This window comes from Pseudorasbora parva, chromosome 15, assembly GCF_024679245.1.
Source record: "Pseudorasbora parva isolate DD20220531a chromosome 15, ASM2467924v1, whole genome shotgun sequence".
NCBI classification, from domain to species: domain Eukaryota; kingdom Metazoa; phylum Chordata; class Actinopteri; order Cypriniformes; family Gobionidae; genus Pseudorasbora; species Pseudorasbora parva.
Window position 1 is genome coordinate 33,151,984 of NC_090186.1, and position 15,680 is coordinate 33,167,663.

General features: G+C 38.8%; 1 protein-coding gene across 1 annotated transcript in view; it reads right to left on the reverse strand.

Annotated features, from left to right (window-relative positions):
• adgrf6 (adhesion G protein-coupled receptor F6) overlaps window positions 1-13,544 on the reverse strand; it is a 33,783-nt gene extending 20,239 nt beyond the window's left edge. Inside the window, exons 1-6 of the mRNA XM_067416972.1 lie at window positions 13,356-13,544; window positions 12,627-12,730; window positions 12,160-12,263; window positions 11,499-11,547; window positions 11,168-11,311; window positions 10,889-11,053 (exon numbers count right to left, since the gene is read on the reverse strand). Coding sequence (XP_067273073.1) covers window positions 10,889-11,053; window positions 11,168-11,311; window positions 11,499-11,547; window positions 12,160-12,263; window positions 12,627-12,639 — 475 coding nt within the window. The 5' untranslated portion in view covers window positions 12,640-12,730; window positions 13,356-13,544. The remainder of the gene's footprint in view (window positions 1-10,888; window positions 11,054-11,167; window positions 11,312-11,498; window positions 11,548-12,159; window positions 12,264-12,626; window positions 12,731-13,355) is intronic.
• Window positions 13,545-15,680: the final 2,136 nt, after the last annotated feature.

Sequence of the window (15,680 nt, forward strand, 5' to 3'; positions counted from 1 at the left end):
TACGGTCGACCGATAGTCGAATCATCTATGTATGTGTGAATGGGTTGGGAGGGGCACGACACTTGTCAGCAGAAGGGTAAAACTATTTTTATTTTTCTTTACACTCTGCACACAGCAACAACTTTTAATAAAGTGAGCAAAACTGCCTGCCAACTGACAGACGAACAGACCATGGCTTTCTTATTTAGGTTTAAATAGCCTAAAAGGTAATGTGGTGGATAAACATTCATAAACCGTTTTCTCATAACATGTTAAAGCCACGATCGAAATACAGAACATCACACAAATATATAAAATAACATTTTGATAAATAAACCTAAAAAAAAAATACCTGCCTAGAGAGGAAAAGAACACTTTGAGTGCGTTCACATGTACGTTCTTAAGCCGATTGTGCCTAAAGGGGGTGAAGACGTACGCAAAGCTCAGCCCTGCGCGCCTCAGGATCTCACACCGCCACCTGACGCGCACATTATATACACGCAAGCTAAATTTTGAATTGACTGACAGATGAGCTGCACAAAAGCGCTCTGTGGTGACATATAAAGTTGTAAAGGGAATTTAAAAAAATTAAATGATATATAGATAATTTATAGATAAACAATAACCAAAGATAAGAACAAAGGTAAACTAAAACAGTTATAAAAAGAATAAAAAGATGATGCATTAATTAAGATTAATTAATTACGGGACTTTAACGCGTTAATTAAGATTAATTACGCAAAAAATAAATAACAGTTTTAACCACACTTATTTTTGCACCGCGGAACGTTTTTCAATGAATGAGTTTCAACGGACCGATTATACTGGAACATCAACTAGCGCACACGAGTCACGATAACAACAAACCATACCCTGCGTCTCAATCAGCTCCCTAGTTCACTAATCAGGGCACTGATTAGGACATAAGTCAATGGGCTGACTCCCTGATCAGTGCCCTGACTACTGAACTAGGGAGCTGATTGAGACGCAGCCATAGTGAACATGAACGAAGAAGCTGATGAGACCGCTTTGCTTGGCCTCGTGGATGGGAAATTTTGTTTTAAAAAACAAAAGAATGGAAGCGTCGACAAGAGCATGGTTGTGTGCAAGCTATACAACAAGGAATTTGCGTATCACCGCAGCACATCGATCCTCAAATATCACAAATATGCTTTTGCTACACTTAATGGCAAACATTGCACTGGTCTGCTGGACTGAAATAAATAAACAATATTTTGTTGATTAAGCTTATGTATTCAGTCGTTATTTAATGGTATACTAAAAATCCATGTGAAAAATTACTTTTAGAACTCACTGTTCTCAGGTCAAATATTTATATGCAATTAAAATGCGATAAATTTCGAATAATTAATTACAAAGCATCTAATTAATTAGATTTTTTTTAATCGAGTCCTAATTTAAACTGCAAACACATGAGGAGAGTCTGCATTAAAGACCCACACATGGCAAATCAACGTGCTACTGCATTTCTCCCAGAGAACGTCGTACCTCCGGATTAACGTGAACTCCTGGATGCTTTGCATTTGGTACTTTTATCAACACTTCCATCAAGCCGTTTTTTTTTTCTTCTTTTTTTACTATAATTAAATGTTCTAATCAGTGAGTCAGGTAGCATGTTCTCATCTCCTTACTTCCTTTTACAGTTCAACGATGGCAACCAGCTCAGGGTCAAAGTTCAATACCGAATGGATTAATCCGGGTTATTTTTTCTCCCGATTAATTCATCGAAATGAACATGTTATTTTGACAGCCCTTAATTTATTACATTATCAATAGCAATGTGCAATACATAAAAAAACAAGCAGCCTATGTATTAATTAAAATTTCAAAAAATAGTTCCTAATGATGTTAATACTCTTTACAAAAATATTTTCATTTACAGTACAATTTTACTGTAAAATTTTCTAGGCATCATGAGGCTTTTTGGTGTCCATATATTTTACAGTACATATTTATACATTGTATTGACTGATAAAATGTTAATGTACAGTAAATCTATTTTGTACCTTAAAAAAACATAATGACACCCATATTTACATAATTAATCAGTATAACTATTTAATATATATATATATATATATATATATATATATATATATATATATATATATATATATATATATATATATATTTCCATTATTGGGTGAATAAACCCCTTTAGAACATTCCCAAATCTTCCCTATGCATCATTTCAATATATATATATTTATAACATTTGTTCAATATATATATTGAAATGATGGTGTCACGTTATAACTAAAGAAAACTGAGGTGAAGACTCATGTGCGCAAGAATTATTATTTATTATGACAAAATAAAACATAAACACAAAACAAAACCCACAAGGGGGAAAACCATAAACTAGAAAATACATAAACTGAAGACATACCAACACAGGGAACCGGGAGACGAAGACAAGACATACAACGATCCGACCAAGACTGACAAACACAAGGAGCTTATAAAGGGAAGAAATCAAAAGGAAATCAGGGAACACAGGTGGGGCCAATAACACTAATCAGAAAACAAGGGGGAGGGATCTGACAATTACACGAGCACATGCTCAACATAACAAAACCCACATGTGCATACAAACAGGACAGGCATGTGACATTACCCCCTCCTTAAGGAGCGGCTACCAGACGCTCCACCAGGGACAGGGACGGGAGAAGCAGACCAGGGCGGGACGGGAGGGGCTGACCAGGGCGGGACGGGAGGGACTGACCAGGGCGGGACGGGAGGGACTGACCAGGGCGGGACGGGAGGGACTGACCAGGGCGGGACGGGAGGGACAGACCAGGGCGGGACGGGAGGGACTGACCAGGGCGGGACGGGAGGGACAGACCAGGGCGGGACGGGAGGGACTGACCAGGGGGGCACGGGAGGGACAGGGGAAACAGACAAGGGAGGGGTAAACAAGGGAGGGACAAGGAAAATAAAAAGTTCAGGAGGCCATGGTGGCCCACAAAGTTCAAATGGCCAGGGCGGCCCGCCGAGTTCGGGAGGCCCACCGAGTTTAGGTGGCCGGAGCGGCCCGCAGAGTTCAGGCAGCCAGGGCGGCGCGGGTAGAGCAGGGTGCCAGGGAGGCACGGTGAGAGCAGGACTCCTGGGTGGCGCGGTTAGTGCAGGGCGCCAAGGAGACGCGGTGAGAGCAGGAAGCTTCAGTGGCGCAGGCAGAGCAGAGCGCCTCAGTGGCGCAGGCAGAGCAGGGCGCTTCAGTGGCGCAGGCAGAGCAGGGCGCTTCAGTGGCGCAGGCAGAGCAGGGCGCTTCAGTGGCGCAGGCAGAGCAGGGCGCTTCAGTGGCGCAGGCAGAGCAGGGCGCCTCAGGGGCGCAGGGAGAGCAGGACGCCTCAGGGGCGCAGGGAGAGCAGGGCGCCGTCTTAGTGGCGCAGGGAGAGCAGGGCGCCGTCTTAGTGGCGCAGGGAGAGCAGGGCGCCGTCTTAGTGGCGCAGGGAGAGCAGGGCGCCGTCTTAGTGGCGCAGGGAGAGCAGGGCGCTTCAGTGGCGCAGGCAGAGCAGGGCGCCTCAGTGGCGCAGGCAGAGCAGGGCGCCTCAGTGGCGCAGGCAGAGCAGGGCGCCTCAGTGGCGCAGGCAGAGCAGGGCGCCTCAGTGGCGCAGGCAGAGCAGGGCGCCTCAGTGGCGCAGGCAGAGCAGGGCGCTTCAGTGGCGCAGGCAGAGCAGGGCGCCTCAGCGGCGCAGGCAGAGCAGGGCGCCTCAGCGGCGCAGGCAGAGCAGGGCGCCTCAGTGGCGCAGGCAGAGCAGGGCGCCTCATTGGCGCAGGCAGAGCAGGGCGCCGGGGAAACTTCTCCGGTCCAGCAGTGTCCACCGGCACTGGGACCACCGGAACACCATCCACCGGCATCGGGACCACCGGAACACGATCCACTGGCACTGGGACCACCGGGATACGATCCGCCGGCATAGGGACCACCGGAACACGATCCACCGGCATCGGGACCACCGGAACACGATCCACTGGCACTGGGACCACCGGGATACGATCCGCCAGCATTGGGACCACCGGAATACGATGCACCAGCCTCGGGACCACCGGAACACGATCCACTGGCACTGGGACCACCGGAATATGATCCGCCAGCATAGGGACCACCGGAACACAATCCGCCGGCATAGACACCTCTGGAACAGGGACGAAGAGAGCCTTCCTTCTCCTCCTCCTCCGTTTAGAGACTACCGGGACCTGGTCCAGCTGAACTAATTCCACCGGAACAGAGTCCACCGGAACAGTCCTCCTCTCCCTGGCCTCTCGTTCCTGCAGGCGAGCGAGGCCCTCGACCATTAACTCAAAGGAGACGTTCTCGTACGCGCTCCTAAGCAGACAGTCCATGGGCTCGTCAAGCGCATAAAAGAACAAATCCTTTAAAGGTCCTTCATTCAATTTCAGTCCCTCAGCCGCTCTCAGGAACTCCCCCGCAAACTTCCTTAAATCCGCCCCTTGTTGGCGGAGGGACGCTAGAGACTGGAATCTTAGAATGCGCTCGTAATACGGACACGAGACTGGTGGGTGACGTGCATTCTTGCGCTGAGTCTTTGACATGGTTCGGATCGTTCTGTCACGTTATAACTAAAGAAAACTGAGGTGAAGACTCATGTGCGCAAGAATTATTATTTATTATGACAAAATAAAACATAAACACAAAACAAAACCCACAAGGGGGAAAACCATAAACTAGAAAATACATAAACTGAAGACATACCAACACAGGGAACCGGGAGACGAAGACAAGACATACAACGATCCGACCAAGACTGACAAACACAAGGAGCTTATAAAGGGAAGAAATCAAAAGGAAATCAGGGAACACAGGTGGGGCCAATAACACTAATCAGAAAACAAGGGGGAGGGATCTGACAATTACACGAGCACATGCTCAACATAACAAAACCCACATGTGCATACAAACAGGACAGGCATGTGACAGATGGATAGGGAAGATTTGGGAATGTTCTAAAGGGGTTTATTAACCCAATTAATTAAATTAATTGGGTGAATTATTAATTTCCACCCAATAATGGAAATTCTGTTATTAAAGGTGCCCTAGAATGAAAAACTGAATTAACCATGCCATAGTGAAATAATAAGAGTTCAGTACATGGACTGTGATTCTCAAACACCATTGCATCCTACTTCTTATCTATATCTTATGCATGAAAAACAAACACCACGGAAAAACAAGCGATTATCAACATAACACTACCTGTGATGCAATTGCGGGAGATCATTAATATGTACGCCCCCAATATTTGCATCTGTCCGAACCAGAGGTGGACATTAAAGTACACAACTTCATTACTTGAGTAAATGTAACAGTACTACTGGTCAAATATTACTGTTACAAGTGAAAGTTGTAAAAAACACATTTTTACTTAAGTAAAAGTACAGAAGTTTTTGTTTTCAAAAGTACTTAAGTATCAAATGTAAATTTCCTTTTTTATGTCAATGCATTATTTTATTATTGTTGTATAAATACACATTCTGCCATCATGGTTTAAGCCAGTCGGTGATGCTCACTCTGACATACTAGCATGCGACTAACTCATTTAAATACTTGTATAAAAGTTACAAAGCTGCTGTCACTTTAAGGCCGAATGTACGGATCCAATACACTGGTACACATCTGATATTCTCCAACTGTTTACCTTCACTTAAGACATAATCAACATTGTATATGTGAATACTTGACAAAATTAGCATTTTGACATCATCTTCTCCCATTTTGATAATAATAATATACCGCAACAATTTAATTCAAAATCATTCGTTTGCTCTGCCCATTTCAAGCAAGCTTCCCTCAGCGTCTTAAACTGACAAAAGGGGCAATTACAACTGTATTCCTGCAAGCAGTAAGTAGTGATTTATCCACTTATTGACTGTTTAATCAATTTCTGATTAAATTGAAAGTTTCTTAGAGAGACAGCATTGTCTAGATAACGCAAGATGCTAGTACAGTAACAATAGAAACTCCAAGTACCATATATAACCAAAACAACGGATAGTATACTGGTTTTTTTCAGGGGGAAAGAAGAGCATTCATGCTTGTGGTTGCCAGATTTCAGTAATTTAAATCCCCCAATAACAGCTTATCTGTGAAAAGAACACGTATACTATCCTGTCTTTTACCTAAACATTTGTAATCTGGCAACAGTATGCACGCGCGCAGCGGAGTAGCACCAAATTTTGGGCCCTGGGTACAAATCATCTTGCTGGGCCTCCGTACCAAATACAACAGTGATACCAATGGGTGGGGTATTGCTTTTTTATCATAAAAAAACACTTAAAACTTAAACAAAATAAGCCATACTCTGATTAATGTATATGTATGTATAGAAAACTGACTTCTAAGGGGCCCCCCATGCCTTGGCCCTGGGTACTCGGTACCCTTTAACCCCCCCAGTCCGACGCCTCTGCACGCGCGTGGATTATCTGAAAACACCAAAAAGCTGCATTTTAGCAATCTCCATTTGAGATGTTCTGCTTAAAGTGTCATTCAGTCTGTCTGTGTTCTGTCAGGACGGTCAGGACTCACGGTTTGCTTCGCTGAACAACTGAACTGCTGTGTGCTGTGTGATCAGAGCAGAGCTCAACATTAATAATCATGACTCTTCCAAATAAGGCAAAAACAGAGCATTACATCCTAGGGACCATTTCTAGGATTGTAAATGGACCTGTAAAACTGAATATGGACAAATTTTGCCCTTAAAAAAGCCACATACCCTCTATCTAGATATCAGAAAACAATTTAACATATTGTTTCAACTCATTCTAGGGCACCTTTACTCACCCTCACATCACTCCAAACCCATTATTCATTCATTTAAGTTTATTTGAATAGGGACAGATACAAAAAACATAGATAAACTTGAACATTCATCTGATGTATGCGTCAGTGTTTTTAGCTAAAGGTAATTCACAACACTTGTCCCTAGTGGGGATTTATTAAAATAAAATAAAATAAAATAAAATAAAATAAAATAAAATAAAATAAAATAAAATAAAATAAAATAAAATAAAATAAAATAAAATAAAATAACGTAAAAAACATACACACACACACACACACACACACACATGTTGGTCTATGTGGTTTACAGGGACTCTCCATAGGCGTAATGGTTTTTATACAGTACAAACCGTATTTTCTATCCCCTTACACTGCCCCTGCCCCTAAACCTACCCATCACAGGAAACATTCTGCATTTTTACTTTCTTAAAAAAACGTCATTTCGTATGTTTTTAAGGCCATTTGAATTATGAGGACATTTGATATGTCCTCATAAACCACATTTATAGTGTAATACCAGTGTAATACCCATGTAGTTATACAAATTTGTGTCCTCATAAACCACATAAACAGGCTCACACACACACACACACACACACACACACACACACACACACACACACACACACACACACACACACACACACACACACATATATACATTAAAAAAAAATTAAAACACAACTACACATGTGAGCAGGATTGTTCTTGAATTGACCACATTTTTTTAAATGGTAATGTTGGTATACATTTGAAATGGTCTGGGAGAGAATTCCATAATATTGCCCTTTTTACTGAAAAGGCAGTTTGGGCAAACACTGTTCTACAGAACGGAATGCTACAGTTGCCTTTTGACCCTGAACGAGTGATTTATCTTGTACCACTTTGCTGTCTTGTTATTGTTTTGCAAAGGAGCAGCATTATTTAGACATTTAAAAACCAAATTAACGAAATGTGAGACAATAAAATTAGTAAAACTTAAAATCTTATATTTGCTAAGAATTTGACAATGATGATGCCTGATTCTCTTCTTGTCCAAGATTTTCAAGGCCCGGTTATAAAGACACTCTATAGACTTAACAGAAGACTGATGAGTTTGGGTTAATGTGGACCATGTGGTTCAGCCATATATGAGAAAATTATAAAATTTAAGAAAATAAATGCACAGTCAAGAGTCAAACAGTTTCTTATCATCTTAAAAAAGCCCAGATTGACCTTTATGATGTTACTGATTTTCTTAATATGACTTTTAAAATTCAACTGATAGTCTATAATCATTCCCAGATACTTTACTTCTGGTACTTGTTCAATAAGTTCCCCATTGAGTTGTACATTCAATACTTGTGTTAAAGGTCATTTTTTAATGTAAAAGCAGACAGAGTTAGATTGTTTAGTGTTTAAGATTAAACAAGATGCGGTTAACCAAGCAGATATTTTCTCTAAATTGGCATTTGGTTTATCAGCCACAGAAATACAGGTATTACCAGATGCATACACAACTGTGTCATCTACATCTGCAAACCTTGATATACATCCGGTAAATCATTAATGTAAAGGCTGAAAACTATGGGTCCCAAGAGGAATCCCGGTTTCAATTTTTACGAAAGGTGGATCTCACATTGTTAATTACAACACATTGTCCCTAACGAAACAAAAATATATTGCAGTATATTGGAAAATATCATGTAATACATTAGGCAATATATTCACATATATGGGATTTCATATTTATATTCTCCAATATATTACAATATATGATAGCGGTAATCATTTGTATATTTTAAAATATATTACAAGAATATATAATATATTGTATAATACCATCAATATATTATTCCATGTATTTACAATATATTATAATATATTTCAAAATAATATATTGGTAAATATATTTTCCTTTCGTAAGGGGTTCACAGCCTTTTAAATATGATTCAAACCAGGACAGCAACTGTTTTGCTAAGTTGTATTTAGCCAATTTAGATATTCAAGTCTTATGATTTATTGTATCAAACGCTTTTTTTAGATCTAAAAATCCAAATTGCAAAGAACTCAGATAATGGTTTGTCTCAAGATACTGCATCAATTGTTCTGAAACAATCTTCTCCAAAACTTTAGAAAATACTGGAAGGAGGGTTATTTACAGGACAATTTAACAGATTTAAAGCAAGGTATTACCAAAGCATTTTTCCATCCATCTGGGAATTGGCCAGATGTAATGGAGATATTAGATTAGTGAGAGGCGTGATCAGAAAGCTATTATATTTTTTAGAAAAACTGAATCTAAATTATATAAATATCTTTTGAGAAGGTACTGTTTAAGTTCTGTATGACTTTCAGAACATCTGTCTGACTAACCTCCCTGAGCTGAAATGAGTTGTCCTGATCTTTAAACTGGTCTAATATTGTTAGATTTATATCATTCTTAAGTGGAAAACTTGATGAAAGGTTATTAACCGATTGCATAAAAAACATATTAAATTCATCTGCATCTTGAGTGTTATCACTGATGTTTTCACCTACTCTAAGTTCATATTTGTTTTGGGTGTTGGTATTCTTTGGATTTAGTAGGCTATTTAAATGCTTGCAAAATATTTTGCCATTCCCTTTTGGCCTCAGTTAGATTTTGAATGTAATAATTTGATTTGGAAATTCTGAGTTCTCTAACTAACAACTTGGTTGCGCAGACCTTTAAACAATTTCAAATCAGTGTCCCTGAGTCTTGATAAAAAGTTTTAGGGCATAGTCCCACTTTTTTATTAATTTTCTTAAATTATCATTTATCCATGAAAACTGATACTTTTTTTTTAAGTTTTTTAATGAAGTTATCCACAATAAACTCAATAGCGGACATAAACTTGCCAGTTATCATACATGGTTATCGTTGGAGCTCATCCCATATAACACCTTTTAGCTCAGTCTCAAATTTCATTTATTTTTTTACGAAGAATTTCTAATTTAAATGAGTTCTGATTTGACTAGATAGTCTGCTTAGTCAATACTTGTGATTGGAGTGGTCTTACTTTGTCGAGGACAGCCGGCCAGCAGCATTAGCTAATTAGCCCGGGGCACCGACCAGGCTCAGTTTGTTATCCATGATCGGCGTCTCTGCCTCCGCCAGACCTCCAACAACGCCGGCCGGCATCTCTGCCCGATCCATCGTTCCCGCGGAATCGTAGAACTGCACATTCAGATCCCCGTGCCACACCTCGTCCTTGCTGGTCAATAGAGTCCGAAAAACCTGCGGGCACTCCGGGTGACGCAGAGTCGATCAAGCCGTGGGTATCCAGAGCACAAAACTCCACTCGTTGTAAGGAGGAGGGAGGCCCATCGCAATGTCGACAGGTGCATCTAAACCTGAGCCAGGGTTGAGCTGTATATCTCCCGCAAGCAAGACCAGTAGAAAGAGGTATGAAACCGGATAAAATTTGTTTGCTTTGATGCGGTTGGAATAACATTTTGTCGTGGGTAATATACGCCTTGGACCGAGGATTCAAAATGAACGATAAATGGTGAGTTGCCCATATCCAAAGTTATACAGTTGAGGTTTAACGAGGACAGGGCTTAATGTTTGAATAGTTTTCAAAAACTTTGGTCGGGTTCTGGGTAATAAAGATCCAGCTGTAGAAGCAAGAAATGCAGCTGTAATGCAGATGAACAGCAGGTAAAGGCTCCAATGGCATTGTTTGTTTGTGTGCTGTTTTTGGCGTCGGTAATGTTTCTGTTCAATACACGCATATCTGCATTGTTTGTTGCCAAACGTTTGCCTCGCTGTTAAAGACTTGTTCAGACAATATTTAAAATGCGTGAAGAAATAAATTTATTTGATAAATATTTCAACGAACGCAGCGAACACGGAGCCCGACCAACCGTGTGTACGCAAGCCGTCACCATTCTTTTCCATGTGGCCTTCGTTAATTTTCCATTAGGCCTTCGTTCATCTTCAGAACATAAATTAAGTTATTTTAGATGAAATCCGAGAGCTTTTTTGTACGAAAATCGTATGGGATTGGAACAACATGAGGGTAATGACAGAATTTTCATTTTTGGGTTTAACAAACCTTTAAATTGTTTGGTCATGATTCTTACCGCTCTCCAGCACGCACATCTCTCCATCACTCGGAATGCCGCTGATACATCCACACGAGCCCAAACTGATGTCATCACAGGCCTCATATGACTTGCAGTTGTTGTATGTCCATGCATAACCGCCTTCACACACGCACTGGTATTGGGTCACATTTGGCTGGCACACTAATGGAAACAACAGAACTGCTTAACTACAGAATGTTTACACAACATTAAGGATGAAAATTAAGCAGTAAGAATTAAGTATATAGCTTTTGATCACCAGTTTAACCGGCTCACCTGTTGTGACATTTGCAGCAGTAATTTCAGTACTGTTGTCCAATCGAAGAGGAAACGTGATCGAGGTCAATGCCGATCTGATCTGTTCAATCACCACAGCTTGGGATGCATTCACTTCCACAACCACAATGAACTCCAATAGCTCTATACATATAGGAAAATGAATGCGATTTTAATGATCATGCAGTCATAAGGAGCAAAACAAAATAATTGACAGACAAAATCCCAGGGAAAAATAGCAAAGAATATCAAGTTAATGTGTTTTTATTTTTATATAAATAATACTTAAAAAAAGCATTATAACAGTGTGTGAGTAGAGGACAAATCAGACCTGTGCTTCTTGGTAATCTATGATGCAGTTGCCCATCTATGTAGCTAAACTGGAAAATTAAAATAACACAAAAATGCATGTATTTATTTATTTATCTATTTATATATAAGCATTTATCATGCGAGTTGATTTTGTGACCATGTTAGGGTTATTATCATTAACTAAAATGATTAAATACATTTCTGTTAATAGAAATAAAGCTGAAATAAGATAAAATAAATTAAATATAAATTAATTGAAGAAATTAAAGGAAAATTAGAAATGTTTCCTTGGCAATAGCACTAAAATTATTGACTGAAAAAATAAAACACTAACAAAAAAAGAAAGAAACGTAAAGAGTATTTTTTTTTTAAATACAATACAATAATATAATAATAACAATAATAATAATAATAATAATAATAATAATAATAATAATACAAAAGTGTAAAATAAAATTACTACAAAACTTAGCACATTGAAAATGTGAATACAACTATAATAAATCTAAAATAACACTGGACCATACAACAAATTTGTGTTTTATGCTGTACATTTCATAACATTTTAAAAGTGCTTTTAATGGTTACAGATTTTTTTCTCTAACAAAATAAAGGAATCTGTTGTTTTTCAGACATGAGTTGTGTTTATGTTCCTGCAGTATGAATGAACCTTCCCCTACCTCTATGTCTATATTTGTTTCTGGGAAATCCAGAGTTTCCACAACACATTCATGGGTCAGCAGGACCGCCATTATGATTCCTGCGAAGTACTTGAATATTTGTCCTGTATTAGAGACATTGAAAAATGAAGCATATACAAATAAATATACAGCATATAACAAGATATCAGAAAAAACAAACATTTATTAGAAACAGGATTCAAACAGGTCTTGGAACAGATAATGAAAAAGAAATTAAATGCATGAATTCTGTCTACAATGCAAATATCTGAACTGATAGTATCGACAGCAAGCATTTTTGCTGGGCAAGAGCACCAAATGCAATCTATTTCAGTGCGATATATATCATAAACAAAGCCAGAACATATTTGCCATTATGTTAGATCGAAAGCCTGAAGGCTCATGTGGTATGTGCATTACAGCATTTTTGTGACACAGTGAGCCAAAAATAATTTAGTTGACTGTACCTTGACCGGCCATGTTTCTCACAGACGTATGTTAGTCAAAATCACTTTAACGCATTTCTTCAGAACAAAAAAGCAATTATATGGCTCATCCAGACAACTTAAATCTGTAAAATAGTAAATTATGTCACAGATAATCAGTGCACAATGATTTTGATTAATAATGATGTTTAAAGCATTTGTAATATCCTGAGCTAAAAAGTCATATTTTATGCTAATTGCAAGCAGAAATAACAAGCAGAAATTGTCACGATTGTCATGAAATTATCAAATAATAAGCAGAAGTTTTCATGATAAAATATTTGTTTACTGACTTACAAAAAGTAATTATTTAAACAAATTAGAGTAACTCATTTTCTACAACAAATATTTGTATTAGACTACAATAGGCTCAAATAGTTAATGTCAGTATCCTGCAACTAATTAAAATAAAAATAAAATAAAGGATTATTTCATAATAAATTACAATGATAAACTTACAATGACACAAAGTGCAAGCACAAATAAGTCTGGGTTGTGCAGTTTCAGTCAACTACAATCTCTAACCTGAATTTAGGTCATTTCTGCTCTTCTATATTAATAAGAGACAGAAATGACAACTTTAAAAGTAAACATTGAACAGTACATTTTAAAGTCAAGGTAAGCATTTCTTTCTTTGAATATACTTCAGAAAGGAAATTAAAAGCAGTTACACATTCACAAGAAAAAAACACGTTGGTTTGTCACTCCTACCTCTGGAAACAATCATGAAGAGATGCCAAACTCACTTCTGGGGTCTGAGATTTGGTTTCCTTGTCAAATGATCCTCCTACAAAATCTTCCTGGAATTAACATGTCTTTGTGTTGATAATATGTGACTACGTGTGAGTCACCTGCTAGACGAGTTTGATTCTCTCCATTTCCTTGTTTTGTTGTGTAAAGAGAACAGAGGAGGAGGCTGAGTTTTAAAAGAAACTGTTAAGTTGTGTGCTAATTCAGGAGTAAATCACATATTATTTATGTGATTTACTCCTGAATTAGCTGATATATACCTGAATTATATTATATATATATTTACTCCTGAATATATATATATACACACACACTCAGATATATATATATATATATATACTTAAAAGATTATCTTAAAAGATATGGGGCCCACATATTAAACATTTAACCTTTACTACTGTACTGTCTTGTTCAGCTGTGCTTGATCAGGTCTGGAGATACACTTTGGGCCTGATTGTTACTATATATGATATTATATAAGTATTAAACAAAATTTAACTGAAGCAGTGTTTTAAAAAATCTAAAAATTGAAACAATGAGGCAATACATCAATCCTTCTTCCAAAATGTATTTTTTTTCTCACCCTGATTCAACATGGTAAGCCTATATGTGTTTATATTCTCAACCTAGCTAAATGGTTTTCACAGGAAATTGTGTACATACGTCATGTCATACATATATCATAACAGGTGAGTAATGTATTTAATTGAACAGATAAATTGCCATGTGTAGCTCTTTAACAGAGTTCACTGCTAAGCATTATCTATTTCGAAGGGTCATTTCATTATGGTTGTTGTAGCACTGTGCTGGAATTCATTTTCAAAGAAGTACTGTGTCTGTTAATTGGTATAGCTATAGTAACGTCTTCAGACAGTTGGCTTGAGATCCATTCTATCTCAACTGGGTAAGCCTAGTAGTGAGCAGCAGGATAATTATATTAATCCGCACAGTCATGCAACGCCGAAGCACAACCAAAACAATGCATGCAGTTTTGATTTTTAACGGCTAGAGGGCCAAAAGTTACAAAGTGTACCTTTAAAATGCCCCAATAAGACTATTTTAAAGTTTAAAGTCATTTGTTTTGGAGGTCTACTACAACAGGTTTACACGCATCAAAGGTAAAAAAAATAAAATAAAAAAAAACTTTAATTTTCTCACAATATATAGTGCACATAACCACATTTTTCAATGATTCTCAAACAACTCGTTGGATGAATCCTGCCATTCCGTGAGCCTATTCTGCTCTGATTGGCCAGACAAGTAGTCTACTGTTTCAGGTTACAATTGGTCTGCCGCTTGTTGAAAGCTAACGGCCATTAGATAACTGTATTTCAGCTCAGGAAGCTTCCTCAGTCTTCAGCGATTGTACACAGTCTAAAGAGAGCAACGATGATGTTGATTTTACCATATCAATCTGAGCACAAGCCCGATGATGAAACATTGAAAAAGCTATATTATTCAACCCGAACCTCGATCTCAAGGACGACTTTAGCCGGGTGTTTCTCAGTGATAAGCTACTCAGCTTGACATACATTATGAGATGTTGCAACTGTAGCTCCTCTCCATTAAAGCAGCACTAGATAACTTTTCAACCTTCATAATATAGTTTCAAAACTCTTGTGATGATACATCGACTTACAAAATAGGTTGAATGACACGTCTGCCATAGCCTGACGGGGTCTGTATAATGTTTAATCGTACTTTTTAAACATTTAATCGTACTTTTAAACAAAATCCGACTGCTTTACGGCATATACGTCACTTTCACTTCCACCCCCACTTCCTTACATTCGGACGTGCGAGCCCAACTATCGTTTGTTTATTTATATTGGATACTATAGTCATGTCTGAAGCAGCACAGAAAAATAAGAAAGCATAGGTTTTGTTGGAGGAAAGCAATAAGAGGAAACGAAAAAGTGATTGGATTAAAGGCAGGACGAGGATCAACATTGGGCCAGCGTTTGTTCGTTGGCATGAGCTGAAGGAGGCGTGTCCGACTGATGCTGACTTGGCTGTCATGCTTGCTCTCACAGAGAGAGAGTTGTCGGCGATTGTTCCTCCTGTACAGTCATGCAGTGTGAACCCCTCTATTGCTGATTCATCATGCAGTGTGAACACAGCAGTGACTGAAGGATACCCCAGATAGTCATGCAGTATGAAAAGAGCAGTGACCTGACGAGTTTGAAAATTGTGCAGTCTGAACTAGGCTTTAGGTTACAGTCGTAACCAGAGACGTTTTGTTTTTACACGTGATCTACTGCTCTACTGATTAGTGTCTGGTAGACA